The following is a 16,624-nucleotide window of genomic DNA, read 5'->3' as shown; positions in this document are numbered from 1 at the left end:
CTGTGTTATATGGATTTGTGGAGTAAGAAAAACGTCTAACTACGTGCCGATTAGACTGATCAAGGACAGTTGTCCCACGTTGAGAGCTATCTGCTTTTCCCGCTCAAAATATCAAACAGTCATCTCTTAATATCATGAAAACACGTGTCTATCAAGTTAAAGAAAATGACTGATATACCCTTATTTTTAATGATGACTTCTTGAAAAAGGACGTCTAACATTTATTAATTGGCCATACCCACTAGAGTAGACGGTTATTATGTGGATTTTCCATCGGTGTATACGTTTGATCAACCGGAAGTGGTAAAGATGTTCCAAACCCTAGAATATTCTGGGTTAAGGAAGTATCTGAGCGGACCGTTCATCTTCTACGAAGACAAAGTTCGCGAGTTCTTCAAAACGACAACTATGGTGGATGATTCCATCGTAGCAACCGTCAACGGAACAGAGTTTTCTTTTGACGAAGCAGTTTATGCGGAGTTCTTTGAACTTCCGACGGAGGGTCATCTATTCGACTTGGTTCTCTCTTCAGAAATCAAGGAGGAGATGAAGACACTTTTCTCTGCAAACGGTTCAATGATCCATGTGAATGGATTCAAGAAGGTATTCAAACCACACTTCATTCTTCTAAACGACGTGGTGGCGAAGGCGCTTCAGGGTAAAGCTGGTTCCTTTAATCTCTATAGTCAAGACCGTTTTGACTATATGTGTGCTATCTCAAAGGGGATCTAGGTAAACTGGGCTCATACCCTTTTTCAGAACTTGTGTTATTCTATCTATCAGACGAACAAGGAAAGTATCAAATATGCGGCTCAACTAAGTCACCTACTGAAGCATTTGGGGGTTCCGGTTGGTGAACCGGTGCAGATCAACTCTCCAAGAGTATTTACTACTCTTACAGTGGTTAGCACGCTGACGAGGTTGAAGAACAACCTTGAATCTGCATCTGGTGCTTCCAGCTACCAGACCGGTGGAAAACCTTCCACCCGATCCAAGCCTTCTGCTTCTGTTACATCAACAGGGGCAAAGAGAACCAACACGGTGAACGAATCGGAGGCTAGTTCCTCAAGTCTGAAGAGTCAAAACTAGAAAGACTTTGAATCTGTTGATTCAAGGTTGAAGCAAGGTCCAGGCGTACTTGCTGCAACCCCAATGTCATCATTATCCACTCCCTCAACCTATTTGAGGAAACCTTCGAGGTCCTGTGCCTCAAAGGAGAAGAAGACAAAGGCGCCCCGCGCATCTAAATCTGCAAAGGTAAAGTCTTCCAAATCTTTGGCCGCTGTGCCAAAATTTAATGTTCCCGTAGTGGAAAAGCTGAATCCATATTGTCTCGTTTGAGAGAATCTGCTGAATGGCCTACTGTTGAGTCAGCCGGTCCAAATGATGAAACTGTTGACAGGGCTGAGTCTCTTGTTATTCAAACTGATCTTGTAGCCGCCGGTGCTACAGAGTCATCGCAATCAGAGCAAGGTGTTGTTCTTACCCTTATGGCTGGTGAACCCATTTCTCCAGTTCCTAAAGATTCATTGGTAGCTGGGAAAGTTGTTCGTATGGAGCTCCCTGTCGAGCTCTGTAAAAAACTACAATCTGCGTTCGAACTGATGCGTACTAGAAATCGGGCAGATGGAATCGTGATCGGTGAACCAAGACCTGCTCCAAGACCCGTAGAGGTTATCGGAAAAGGTAAATCCATTGCAATTCAAGCTCCTGAGAAGGTATCTGAGGCAACGGGAATTGTTGACCTCATTCTAGATCAAGTTAAAGTTCTTTGTGCTGAGAAATTGAGAATTTATGAATCCTGGTCCATGGAGAGGTTGTCCTCCAAGTACAACGATTTCCTATAAAAGGCTGCTATTACTAAAGAATGGAAGAAGAGGGTGGCAAATGAGAAGAAAGTCTTGAAATGGGCAAGAACTTCAGAAGTTGGTGAGGCCTTAAAGAGAAAAGAACTGGTGGAAGCTTGCATATTTGGAAAAGCTCTTTTTCCAATTTTCGAAGCAAGGAAAGTTAACTTCAATCCTAATGTGAAAGGAGCTGATGTTGAAATGAAGGTATTAAAGAAGCTGAACGATATCCTGGACAGTTATGTCTCGGTTGCTTCTAGACACATTCATGGCGACGATTGCTCTGGCGCATAACCTCTCAATGAAGAAGAAGAAGAAGCTATGGATATTTCAGATGCTGATAATGATGTTGATGAGATAGATGTTGCTCTCCTGATCGAATTCGGAAATCTTTCTGCTGAAGAAAGAGGAATCCTAGATCAACCTATTCAAGAGCGTCTGAATGGAGAAGAAGAAGAAGATGTGATTATCCAAGAGCCTGAACAAGCTCTTGAGATAAATGAAGAAGAAGTCATCATAGAAGATGTGACTGAGGAGGCTCTTAAAGCTCCTATTGAAGAAGACGTTTTAATAACCCCTGTTGCGAGAACAGAGGTTGTTCAAGAAAAATTGGCGGAGGACACTCAGCCAGAAACTGCCAGAACTGAGGGGGAACCCTCTAAAGAGAAGAATGATGAAGAAGAAAGTTCCTCATCTGAGGAGGAGAAGGACCAGCAAGCAACTTTTGTGAAGCCTCGTCTATTTCTCGACACCATTGTGGGAAGTGTTCACGAAAACATCAACATTCCTCGTCACTACTCTGGAAATCTGCTTGAGAGATTTCAGAGGGCTGAAGAAGAAATTGAAGAAGAAGAAGAACGAGACAAAGCTGCTAAGAATGCCGAAATGAATCAGCCGGAACAATCCTTGCAGGTTCATGCAAACTTTGAGCCTATTCAAAGCATGGCAACAGAATCTGAAGAAGTGTCGTCTTATGAAGAGTCATCTGCCGAAGGAAACAAAGTATTAAGATCTATGAGGTCTATGCTTTCATCGATTCAGAAGACTATGTCTCAGACCATGAACTCAAGAGAAGAGGAAAGAGAGAGCTTTAGAAATATCTTCAAGGTTCTCACTGAGTTGGATAACACTTTGAAGAAGAACACATATGAGACCCATATCGCGAATGTAAACTTTTCAAAGTTTGAAAAGGATCTCTTCAACCGTCAAAGTGAATTATTGGACATTGAAAGGCATTTCAACGATGAACGCCACAAGGAAACCTTGGAAGAATTTAGTTTGGTGAAGAATCAGATGGTGGAAATTCAGGGTTGCATGAGAAGGAATGATAATGAACGTCAGGAATTTGCTGACTCCATCGCTAGGAAATTTCAAGCAAAGGAGGATGCAAAGGCCAATGCTGAAGGTGCTCAACCTCGACCAGTTCAAGGAGAATCAAGTAGAAGAAATGATGGTGTGTCAACCGGCACAAGATCCAGGCGAGCTTCAAGCACTGATGAAAATCCTAGGCCAACCAAGAGAGGTGGAGGTCGAAGCGGTGGTGAGCGTGGAGGTAGAAGTAGTGGTGGCCGGAGTAGGCTATCAAATGTTGATCAAGGTGGACGTACCAGTAGTTGTGAACACGGTGGAAGATCAAGTACAGGCGGTCGTGGTGATCGCGGCTATCCTCCTTTCTTCAACATGCTTCCTGGTCAAGAGATGAGTCCAACCGATCCTCGAGTTAAAAGGGAAGAACAATAATTTCTATTCTTTCACTCTACTTAACTCTATTAAACATGGTTCTTTGATGGTTTTACGAATATTGGTTTTGGATGAATGATGTAAGTGAACAAGGTTTCTGTTTATTTATATGATGAATGCATGCTTTGATATATGTATGCAGGTTTGCAATTTCTTCATCAAATATGGGAAAATTGTTGGGTCAAATTATTTTGACTAAGTGTTGAAATAATTTAGCCACTGAGATTTTGATGATGAAATAACTTATGAGTTTTGATACAGGTGTATTGAGACAATATGTTATAAGACTTGGATCTAATGAGGGTCACTAGACCGATTTTGGCTTTCATAGCATAAAATTAAACGTACAGTCTAACTCATCGGAGTTAGACGTGTAGTCTAATAGACGTGTAATTAGACGGACGGTCTAATAGATACATGGAATTAGACGTAAGTCTAATGCATAGAAATAGACGTACAGTCTAACTCAGTGGAGTTAGACATGCAGTATAATGGTTATTGGATAATTAGACGTGTTGTCTAATTAGTGAAAGTTAGACGTGCGTCTAACTCCTTCAGACAAGTCTGAGGTAGAACCGGAATTAGACGTGCAGTCTAACTCAGTGGAGTTAGACGTGCAGTCTAATAGTTATTGAATAATTAGACGTGTAGTTTAATTAGTGAAAGTTAGACGTGCGTCTAACTCCTTCAGACAAGTTTGAGGTAGAACCGGAATTAGACGTGCAGTGTAACTCACTAGAGTTAGACGTGCAGTCTAATGGTTATTCTAATTAGACGCGAGTCTAATTCTATTATACCAGGCGGTCTAATAGACGTTTTTCTATTAGAAGGAGATGACTTATTTCATTAGACTAATTTTCACAATCCGTCTAACTGAAATACGTCTAATGCTCAGTTTAAGCAGTACGCTTGAATCTAGCGTTTCACCTACCCACGTGCTATAGTTGTACCCTACTTCTGCTCCACTTTCTAGTGAAGATTAGTACAGCTGCTATATGCATTCAATCAAGGAATGCCACGTAAGAGAATTTTCCTCAAATTACTTGTTTTGCAGGTACATCCCTGATGGAATATTCGGCGCACTACCAGTGATGTACGGCCACGATCCTTGTGCTCAGAACCTGCCATGTATAATGGAGGCTTTCCAATGGAAGAGTGTCACGTATCATTCTTGAAGATTCGACTATTAGCTCCTGCTCAGTATTTAACAAATCTCAAGGACAATGGACAATCTGCCTTAACAAGCACAACTGCTAGCCTTACGAATTCTGCCGAACAAACAAGCAATCTGATTTTGCAGAAAGAGAAACTACTCAATCATCTTGCTTACTGAATTGTGAAGCTTCTTTCTGATTGTACTGTGTGTGAATCGAGAGAGAGAGCTAGAATCAAAACACCTTTAGCTGAGTGATATTCTTCATCTTGTAGTTGAACAGAAAGTGTTATGTTCAATAGTGAGCTAAGTGTGTGTGTAAACTGTATTTGATTCTAATCATATTATAGTGAATCCTTCCGGTGGTTGGAAGAAGGGGTGACGTAGGAGAGTTTATCCGAATATCCATAAACAAACTGTTGTGTTCTTCATTTCTGTCATCTTTTCATATTTCATCTTGTGCTTCAAACCCAAGTAAACAATTCCGCCTTGAATCCGTTTCAAGTGTTTACACAAGTTTGCGTAGAATAGAAAGCGAATCAAATCCCTAACAGGATTTCTTTCAAACTGTTTTTCATAAGCCTTCATCCTAAGCTAAATCCTAGTCTTTATCGATAAAGCCGATCCTATCATGGCATGTGGAGAAAACTTGAAGCTCTCTACGCTGGGAGGTCAGCAGGGAATAAAGCAGCACTAGTACGAAGGCTGGTGAATCTGAAGTACATTGATAATAAATCAATTGCTAAGCACTTGAATGAATTTCAAAATATTTTGAATCAGTTGAGTAGTATGAAGATAAACTTTGATGATGAGGTACAAGCACTTTATTCCTTGGATCTTTGCCTGCAAGTTGGGAGACACTTATTATCACTCTTAGCAACTCAGCACCAAATAGTAAAGTCAACATGGCATTTGTCACCAGTTCCTTACTTAATGAGGAGAATCGAAAGGGGGATAAAACCTCTAAATCTGATATGTTGGTGACTAATAGAGAAAGATAAAAGGATAATAGAAGAGGTTCGAGCAGGGGCAAGTCTAGAAGAAAGTCTAGATTTTTAAAGAAGGATGGTGCTTGCCATTACTGTGGTAAAATGGGTCACTGGAAAAACGAGTGCTGGAAATTTAAAAATGATAAATCAAAGGGTACGGTGAAACCTAAAGAAAAGAAAGAACAAACTACAGATACATCGACTTATGCTTCAAATGGTGAACTGACATATGCTTTTAACTGTCAAGACTCATGTCTTAGCACATCTTCAAATGAAACAGCATGGATTGTTGACATAGGTGCCTCATTTCATATTACTCCACACAAAGGTTAATTCCAGTCCTACAAAGCTGGTGATTATGGTGAGGTTCGCATGGGTAACAATGGTGTGTCCAAGATAGTTAGTCTTGGTGATGTTAGAATCGAGACAAACATAGGTTGTTTCCTGACATTGAGAGATGTAAGACATGTTCTTGATTTGAGAATGAATTTGATTTCAGCAGGTAAGCTCGATGATGGAGGCTACCATAATGTTTTCAGTGGTGGAGCATGGAAGCTAAGCAAGGGTTCATTGGTTGTTGCACGAGGTAAAAAATGTTGTTCCTTATACAAGACAAATTTGAAAATTGTCTATGATGCAACATATTCTGTTTTGATGGAGTCATCCTCTGAGTTTTGGCACAAAAGACTAGGTCACATTAGTGAAAAGGGGCTGAATGTTTTGATCAAGAGGAATGAGTTACTGAATCTCAAGGATGCTCATATTGAAAATTGTGAGCATTGTTTGAAGGGTAAGCAGAATAGAGTTTCCTTTAGTAAGTCGAAAGTGGAACTGAAAAAGAATGTCCTTGAATTGGTCCATACAGATGTTTGTGGTCCTATGAAGATTAAATTCATAGGTGGTGCTTCCTATTTTGTAACTTTCATAGATGATGCATCTAAGAAAGTTTGGTCATATGCTATAAAGTCCAAGGATGAGGTTGCAGCAAAGTTTGAGGTCTTTCACATGCTGGTTGAAAGAGAGACAGGAAGAAAACTAATGAGGGTGCGGTCAGATAACGGGGGAGAGTACATAGGCTCATTTGATTATTATTGCAAAGAGCAGGGTATTCGACATGAATAGACTATGCCCAAGACTCCACAACAAAATGGTGTGGCAGAGAGGATTAACAGAACAATGTTGGAACGGATGAGGAGTATGCTCTCCCATGCCAAGTTGGCTAAGCATTTCTGGGCTAAAGCCATGAGCACTGCAGTGTATGTGATCAATCGTTCTCCCTCCAAGCCATTGAATAATAAGTGTGCAGAAAGCGTCTGGTCAGGTAAAGATGTTAATTATGACTATTTATGTGTTTTTGGTTTTAGGGCTTTTGTGCATGTTCCAAAAGATGAGAGGTCTAAGCTAGATGCAAAAACCAGGCAATGCATATTTTTGAGGTATGGTGATGAAAAGTGGGGATACATGTGTTATGACCCAGTTGACAAGAAGGTTTTGAAAAGTCGAGATATGGTATTCCTTGAAGATCAGACTACTGATAATTTTGAAGATGGTGAAAAACTTGATGCATATATACGTGATCTTTCTGGTCTTGAGTTGTCTCATGATGTTGAGGAGACAAGGCCACATGTAGCTTCAGACTCAGATAGTGATGATGATGTTCCTTAGGGTCAAGCTGTAGGCCATGGAAATGATACTAATACTGAAATTAATCTCGGTGATAATGTTGAGGTTGATTTTGAAGTTCAACAAGAAGATGAAAATTAATAGAATCAACAAACAGAGGTACTTAAGAGGTCTACTAAGGAGAAAAAATCAAGTTCTAAGTACCCTGCTACTGAGTATGTCATTTTAACTGATTGTGGGGAGCCTATATGTTATAAGGAGACTCTTGAGGATGCTCATAAGGAAGAATGGCTAGCTGTCATGGATGAAGAGATGAAGTCATTGTTGGAAAATGGCACATATGAACTAGTTTAAAGACCAAAGAATAGAAAAGTATTACAAAATAAATGGGTGTACAAGATCAAGCAAGAAGGTGATGATAGCAAGACAAGATACAAGGCTAGGCTGGTTGTCAAAGGTTTTGGCCAGAGGCATGGAATCGATTATGATGAGATTTTCTCTCCGATAGTGAAGATGACTTCTATCCGGGTGGTGTTAAGTCTAGCTGCTTGTATGGATCTTGAGGTTGAACAACTTGATGTCAATACTGTATTTCTCCATGGTGATTTGGATGAAGATGTTTATATGGAGCAATTTAAAGGTTACAATAAGAAAGGTGAGGAAATCAAGGTGTGCAAACGTGTCAAAAGTCTGTACGGTTTGAAGTAAGCACCAAGGCAGTGGTATCTTAAGTTTGAGTCGTTCATGATCATCCATGGGTACATAAAGACGTCTACAGATCATTCTGTCTTTGTGCAAAAGTTTGTTTCTAATGATTTTATTATACTTCTCCTATATGTTGATGACATGTTGATTATTGGAAGAGACAAACTCAAGATTTCCAAGTTAAAAAAGGATTTGGCTAAGTCTTTTGAGATGAACGACTTGGGTCAAGCAAGACAAATTCTTGGAACGCAGGTCATTCGTGATCGGGTGAAGAAAAGGCTATGGTTGTCTCAAGAGAGATATATTGAGAAGATTCTAAAACGATTCTGTATGGATAAGGCAAAGCCAGTTGCTTGTCCATTGGCTATACACTTGAAAATAAACAAGACAATGTCTCCCAAGGATGAAGAGGAAAGACAAAAAATGTGTAGTGTTCCATATGCTTCAATGATAGGTAGTCTGATGTATGCAATGGTCTGTACAAGACCGGATATAGCTCATGCGGTTAGAGTACTTAGTCATTTCCTTTCAAATCCCGGTAAGACACACTGGGAAGCGGTTAAGTGGCTAATGAGATATCTTTGAGGGACCTCCAAATACGCTTTGTGTTATGGTACTGGAAAGTCACATGTTGAAGGGTTTTCTGATTCAGATATGAGTGGTGATATTGACACTATGAGATCAACTTTAGGGTATTTGTTTACCTTTGGAGGAGGAGTTGTATCATGTCAGTCTCGTCTACAGAAATGTGTTGTTTTCTCTACTACATAAGCTGAATATATTGCAATTACTGAATGTTGTAAGGAAATGAGATGGATGAAATAATTGTCGAAAGAAATAAGCATTGCACAAGACATGTTTATGGTGTTTAATGACTCATAAAGTGCTATACATGTGAGAAAGAATCCATGTTTCCATTCACGTTCAAAACACATCCAAAGAATGTACCATTGGATTCATGAAGTGCTTGAGAAGAAGGAGTTATACTTAGAAAAAGTGCATACAGATGAGAACGGGTCAGATATGATGACAAAGGGTTTGCCAAGAGCCAAGCATGAGATATGTTGTGCCAAAGCCGAAATGGTTCTGGCAGAAGCGTCACGATGATGAATGTTTATAGCAACATTCTCCCATGGCTCGGAAGGGGGAGAATTGTTGAGGTGTTCTTTGCCATTGCGGACGGGTTTTTTAAATTCCGGGTAAACGGGTCAGGGTTTTCTGTTATGAAAACGGGTTAGAGTATAAATACTTTTTTAGGTATTTTCTCATAACACGGTAAGGTTGAGAGAGAGTGAATTACAGATCTAGGGTTTTCTGGTTTCCTTCTTCTTCTTTTCTTTGGTTGATCCAGAGAGAAAGATTGGAGGAGCTTTTGATTATAGAGTAGTCCAATCATTCCTAGTGTAATCACTTCTTTCATTTGAGAGCAGGGCATGTAAGTTTTTACTATTGACATTTCTTTGATTTAGTGAAACTTATCCCTCCCGTGGACGTAGGTCGATTTTGACCGAACCAAGTATATTATGTTGGGGAAATTTGACGAAATGACCTTGCAAATTGGTTTATTTGACCTGGTGGAATTTTATAATTTTTTTTGCGCTCGTGGTGTTATATTTTTTTTTATCCGATTTTGCCCTTGTCGCGAAACGCTAAGTCACTTAGCGTTTCGCGAAGTGGATCAGAGGTTTGTATAAATACCCAAATATTTTCATTTCACTAAATTTTTTTCTCTCTCTTCCTCCAATTCTCTCCTTCACTCACGGTGGCCGGCGGCGACGGCGGCCGGCGGCGACGACATCTCCGTTTCCTCCAATATCCATACAAATCAAACCCGATCAGAGCTCTTCTAACCTAACTAATTCATTTATGTTTATCTATTGCCGATTTCTAACCCTAGATCTATTTGCATGCAGGTTTCTTATACTAGGGTTTATGTGAGTTCTCCGATTCTAACTATTTGAACGGCGTCGAGGTAGATCTTCATTCTAACTGTTATGTTCTTGTTTACATTTTCTTCATTTCAAAAACTTTTTCATATTTCCTTTATGTCCATCATTTTCTCCGTTTTGGTTGATTCTTATTTCTTATATGGTTCATATTGGTTCATTGAGCATTTCGTTAGGTTTTTATTATTTGTTATCTGTTCATATTTGCAGAAAATCTGTCTGATAAGAGCGTATCTGTTTCCGTTTCAGATCTGCTTACCGTTTCGCAACGGACTTACCGTTTCGCTACGGACTTTCCGTTTCGCTACGGACTTACCGTTTCGCAAAGTATACCTCGCGATTCGCTAAGTATCAAGATTTTTTGTTATTTATAGTTAATCATGAACTTCATTTGACAAGGTATTTACATCACTTCATGGTTATGAAGAGAACATGTGTTAACAAAACAAACTTTCTAATTTTACATTGGAAACATTTAGATTCTTCAGAAAATGCCTTTGAAGAATCTATCATTGACCTCCAGATAAGCAAAGATTGGCTGACTTTGATTTCGTTAGTCGTTAAGCTAAAGAAATAAATTTCAAACAATTTTCTCTTATCTGGAGTTCAACGATCGCTTCTTCAAAGATTTTTTCTGAAGAATCTAAATGTTTCCATGTAAAATTATAGGGTTTGTTTTGCTAACACATGTTCTTTTCAAAACCATGACTTTGTTGTTGATACCTTGTCAAACGAGATAGATTACCTATGAAACCAATAAAAAAATTTGTACTTGACGATTCGCTAAGTACTACGAGCTCCAGCTAGGAGAATGGTTTGAATTCGATTTCGTTATTACAATATAGTAGCGAAAACGTATTCAAACCATCTTCTCTTAGCTGGAGCTCGTTGACCTCTCGATTCGCTAAGTCCCTCCCGATTCGCTAAGTCCCTCCCGATTCGCTAAGTCCCTCCCGATTCGCTAAGTCCCTCCCGATTCGCTAAGTACCTCCCGTTTCGCTAAGTGCCTCTCGATTCGCTAAGTGCCTCCCGACTCGCTACGGAAGTTGAAGAGACGCGCGTACTCACACGCGCTAGACCTTATATATTCAAAAAATTCAGAACATTTCATTTCAACCGCCCGACTCTCTCTCTCTAACCCATTTTCCCTTCACCGAATCTTGTCAAGCCCGATCATTTCTGCTTTCTTCTCGTTCGTCATTAAGGTTAGTTCATTATCATTTTCTGCTTTTTTGTTCATTGGTGGTTCTTGCATGTTAGTGTAATGTTGTTAATGTTCAGTATATATTTTTTTGCCAGTAGGGTTTCTGTTCAGTATATTTTTGTTGCCATTAGGGTTTCATCAGGGTTTCGCGAGGTACCTTCCGATTCGGTAAGTACCTTCCGATTCGGTAAGGACCTAGCGATTCGCTAAATACCTAGTTGTGGTCGATCATTTTCTGGTTTTTTGCTTATGGATTTTGGTCTTTGCATGTTAAGTTTAAGTGTTTGTTTCAGATTTTTTGTTTAGGGTTTTTGCATGTTAAGTTTATTGTTTGTTTCTGATTAGTTTCGTATTGTTTCCGATTCGGTAATGCTGTCTTATGTTCAGTTAACGGTTTCGCTCGGTACCTCTCGATTCGCTATCTGCCTCCCGATTCGCTAAGTGCCTAGCGATTCGCTAAGTGCCTCCCGATTCGCGAAGTACTTAGCGAATCGGGAGGCACTTAGCGATTCGATAGGTTCCTCCCGATTCGCTAAGTTCTTACGTTTGTATGTGTTTGTTCTAACATTTTTGATGATGTTGTTTCCTTTTGTAGATGGCAGAAACAACTGTTACTGAGTTTCCCGGTCGGATTTCGTGGAAAAGTGCCCTCACCCTGAAGAAGATTGTGAATAAGTTCGAGGAAATGGATCTTCTGGAGAGTGTGTACAATACCCAGTTCAGATCATTATTCACAGCCCCCCTCTTGCAGTTCTCAGGAAGTATTGTACATCAAATGTTGATGAGGAGGTTAAGCTCAAACTCCAAGGAGATAACTTTCATGGTGAATGGGCAAAAGCTTGTATTTGGTATGAAGGAGTATGCGTTAGTTACCGGCCTATGTTTCGGCGTTTATCCTGAGTTGGACCAAGAAAAATTGCGCTGTTGTCCACCTCTCTCGGTTAAATACTTTAAAGGGAGCATGAGTGTGAAAATGTGCGACTTCGAGAAGGCTTTTTTCAAATGCAAAGACAAGGAAGATGCATTCAAGATGGGGCTGGTAGTACTGATTTGCCAGTACCTATTCACATTTGACCCAAAAAGAGTTATATTTCCAAAAATACTCAACATGGTGGAAGACAAGGACACTTTCCTCAAATATCCATGGGGTAAGGTCACCTTTAGAGCCACCCTCAAGGGTTTAAACAAGAACATGAAACATCTCTGTACCTCATTTTTTGACAAGAAGGAGAAGGCTGAACAACCTTATGCTCCTTTTGCATATAACATCTATGGGTTCGCATTGGCACTTCAAGTGTGGACGTATGAGGTCATCGAAAGCTTTATCCCTAAATTCGCCAGAAGGAATCAGATTAATGACCCTCTACGCCCAAGGTTGTTACTCTATCATTCCAACAGGAAAAACACATCGACGGAGGTAAAGACTGCCCTAGAGACCACGGATGTGACTGAGATGGAAGAGTCCTCCATGGAGAAGAGGTTATACAGTGGTGATGTATTTGAGCAAATCGACGAGACAGCTGATGATTTTTTTGAGGGATTTACTGATGGGAAGGTAATAAAAGATGATTTTGATGAAGATGATGAAAGTGAAGATGAAGAAGTTACTCCGATTCCCCCCAAACCTGCCACGAGGAAGAGAAAGGCTGATGCTACTCTTAAAGAAGCAGCCAACTTGAAGAAGAAGCTTGCTTATGAATCCATTCCGGCCCGCATTCTTACTCCCCCATCCGCGACCTCAAGTCCTCGGGCTGACACACCTTCTCCTCGGGCTGACACACCTTCTCCTCGGGCTCCAACACCTACTGTTGGATGTGATTTTAATGAGATGAAGGAGGAGCTGAAAATAGAGTTGAAAGAGGAGATGAAGAAGATGAAAACAGAGCTCATCAAAGAGCTAAAAATCACAATCCAAGAAACTCAACAAACTCACGTTGAGTCGTTCAAGAAGATGGTTTTTAATATGTCCACACAGTTGTTAGAAAAATCCAACAAAAGGATGTCCATATTATTAACCAGATTAGATGATATGGAGGATAATATAAAGAAGAAGAAGAGTAAGAAGAAGGATTCTAAGAAGGCTGTGAAGGTTGAAGAGGAAAAGCCTACTGAGGTATGGAGATATTGAATTTTGCACTTTACATCTTACTTCGCCAAGTACATATCTGATCTAACCAGTACATATTTTGCAGGTTAAGGATTCTAAGAAGGATGTCGAAGTTGAGAAGAGCAAGGTTGAACAGGAGGAGGAGAAGAAAGAGGTATTCTGCGAACTTTTCGTTTCGCAAAGTAGTTTCCGTTTCGCTAAGTTAGTATTTTTCGTTTCGCAAAGTAGTTTCCGTTTCGCTAAGTTAGTATTTTTCGTTTCGCAAAGTAGTTTCCGTTTCGCTAAGTTAGTAGTTTCCGTTTCGCAATTTTTCGTTTCGCAAAGTGGTTTCCGTTTCGCTAAGTTAGTAGTTTCCGTTTCGCAAAGTAGTTTCCGTTTCGCTAAGTTAGTATTTTTCGTTTCGCAAAGTAGTTTCCGTTTCGCAAATTATTTGTTGTCGATTCGCTAAGTGTGAATTTTGTCTATTTTGTAGGAGATGATAGCGATGCAGGAGACTGTGGGGGATGATGAGAAGGTGATTGATGGGACTGATGGGAAAGACGATGTAATGGAGGACAATGAGAAGGTGGAGGATGAAAAAAAAGAGGACGTTGAGAAGGTGGAGGACGCACAGAAGGTGGAGACCGATGAGAAGGTGGATGATGATGAAAAGATGGATGAGGATAAGGTGGAGAACGATGAGAAGGTCGATGATGAAGAGAAGGTGGAGGATGAAAGAAAAGACAACGATGAGAAGGTAGATGATGATGAGAAGGTGGAGGATCCGAAGGTGGAGGACGTAAATATAGAGGTTGAGGCTAAATTGGACGGTGAGAAGCTGGATGGTGTGGCTAGGGTGGATGATGTGGAGGTTGATCTGAAACTGAAGGATTTGAAAGTGAAGGTGAAGGATGAGAAGACTGTGGGGGATGTGAAGGCAAATGATGACGATGATGACAATGACGATTTCCAGTTATACAATACTCCTCCTAAAGGAAATTATGGGAGGAGAGTGAGGAAGCCGAAAAAAGATGACTCGTACACCAACCCTTCCTTGTCAAAAATGCCCAAGACAAAGGATCCTATGAAAGTGAATCACCTTCAAAAATTTGATGATGAGCTACTTCATAAAGTAAAGGCGTGGTTGGATGATCAAAAAACCGATAATTCGACAACGGATTTACATACGGTTCAAGCAAAGAAGGAAGTGTTGGTTAGAGTTGTAACAAGGCTTACATGGATTGAAGACGAGGTAAGTCGTTCAAATCAATTCATTAATCTTCGTTTCGCAAAGTACTCTTCGTTTCGCAAAGTACTCTTCGTTTCGCAAAGTACTCTTCGTTTCGCAAATTACTTTTCGTTTCGCAAAGTACTCTTCGTTTCGCAGAGTACTTACTTAGTCAATGTTGTTTGATATGTACTCAATGTATGTTGTATGCTCCCATTGTGCAGGAAATCGATGCATTCTGCCATCTTCTGCGGAAAAGGATTTCCTGCTATCCCAAGACATATAAAAATACACATGCGGCAATTGGGGATTGCGTATTGTCGGATAGAATCAGGCGACTGCACAAGGATTTTATTAAGGATCCTGCCAAATTTCCAGTCGACGAATTCAAAGACTATTATATGGGCGCACCACATAGATATATGCCAGAGTGGTCAACAATTGACGACGTCTACATGCCAGTGAACATTAACCAGAAACACTGGATTTTATGTGTAGCACGTCTTCAAAAGTACCGCATTGACGTGTACGACTGTGACGCCTATCTTTATAAGAATCTGGATCCTTATTTGAAACCCTTCTGCGACATGATTCCAATTATATTCGCCAAAACAATCACTCCCGGTGAGAGGGTAAGGTATCCTAATTTCAACTTCGAAGGCCCCATCCAACCAATGACTTACAAACGGTTTCCACACCCCAAAGTGAAAACCGCTGCTGCTAAGGTTGGAGAAGTCCCACGGGCAACAGAGAGCGGGGACTGTGGGGTCTTCACGCTAATGTACATGGAACACTTGACCGCTAATCAACCCGTGCACAATGTGACCTCAGAAAACATGGGGTTTTTTAGGCAGAAGATGGCGGTCAGGTTATTCCATCAGATTATGGAACCTTGAACATTATTTTGTGTAAAAGTGATAACTTATTTTGATGTATTGTAAACCTTGATGAATATTTTGGAAGTTGGATGATGTATTGTAAATTATTTTGTGTAAATTGATGTATTGTAAATTGACCCTTCAACCTACAAAAAAGATAAGTTAGTAGCCTTCGTTTCGCCCAGTACTCTTCGTTTCTCCAAGTACCCTTCGTTTCGCTAAGTTAGCACTTTTCGTTTCGCCAAGTACCCTTCGTTTCGCTAAGTTAGCAGTTTTCGATTCGCTAAGTCCCTTCCGTTTCGCTAAGTTAGCAGTTTTCGATTCGCTAAGTCCCTTCCGTTTCGCTAAGTTAGCACTTTTCGATTCGCTAAGTCCCTCCCGATCCGCTAAGTTCCTCCCGTTTCGATAAATTAATACTCATCGTTTCCCTACTCATATACTGCTACTAGAACATACAACATAAACATTAAACCTGAATTAACACATTAAACCTGAATTAACAACATACCAGTACCATAGTTCAATTAACAACATATATTATAACATAGTATCTATCAAGCTAAAGGTTCATATTGTTGAGATGATGAGTCATGCTGCTTAGATGATGAGTCATGCTGCTTAGATGATGAAGCTCGTGCAGTAGATGGTGCAGGCATAACTGCTTTGCATGTTGCCCTATTATGTCCAAGCCCACCACATGAGCTGCATCGTCTCGGGATCTTACGGACCTCACCCTGGGATGACCTACGCTTTGTTTGTGGTCTGCCTTTCTTAACCTTCACATTTGGTTTAAGACACGAACGTTGCTTGATATGTTCGGGAACATCCCAATTTTCTTCATCACCGGGAGGATAACATGTCTCGGCATATGAATTTATCCAACACTCAGTTGTGTAATACCTGTGTAACACAACAGAATTATTAATTGGTTAAACAGAATGAACACGTGAGCTATTTATTAATACCTTGAACAGAAGTCATAAGAAACCAAATTCCGACTACGGGCAGCAGCCATTGCATGCGTACAAGGAAGTCCCGAAACTTCGAATACTCTACAAGTGCAGTTCATGTCTTTCAAATTGACTTTGAAATGGGACTGATTGTCATGCACATAAAACTCGAATCGGTTAAGGGATTGGACTGTATAGAATCTGGCCTTCTCGAATCCCTCACGTAACACCTTCTCATAATTTGGAGATAAAACTTCTTCGTGATTAGACGCTCT

The 16,624-nt window shown here is 40.3% G+C and overlaps 1 protein-coding gene across 1 annotated transcript; it reads left to right on the top strand.

Annotated features, from left to right (window-relative positions):
* The first annotated feature begins 2,168 nt into the window (after nt 1-2,168).
* Nucleotides 2,169-15,417, top strand: LOC124917305. The gene is made up of 4 exons (XM_047457762.1): nt 2,169-2,309; nt 13,787-13,948; nt 14,018-14,545; nt 14,746-15,417. The coding sequence occupies exons 1-4, from the start codon at nt 2,169-2,171 to the stop codon at nt 15,415-15,417; spliced, it is 1,503 nt and encodes a 500-aa protein (XP_047313718.1).
* Nucleotides 15,418-16,624: the final 1,207 nt, after the last annotated feature.

The sequence above is a fragment of the Impatiens glandulifera genome, unplaced genomic scaffold (genome assembly GCF_907164915.1).
Source record: "Impatiens glandulifera unplaced genomic scaffold, dImpGla2.1, whole genome shotgun sequence".
Taxonomy (NCBI): Eukaryota; Viridiplantae; Streptophyta; class Magnoliopsida; order Ericales; family Balsaminaceae; genus Impatiens; species Impatiens glandulifera.
Note: the sequence above shows the minus strand (reverse complement) of the source record. Positions and strands in the feature narration are given on the sequence as shown.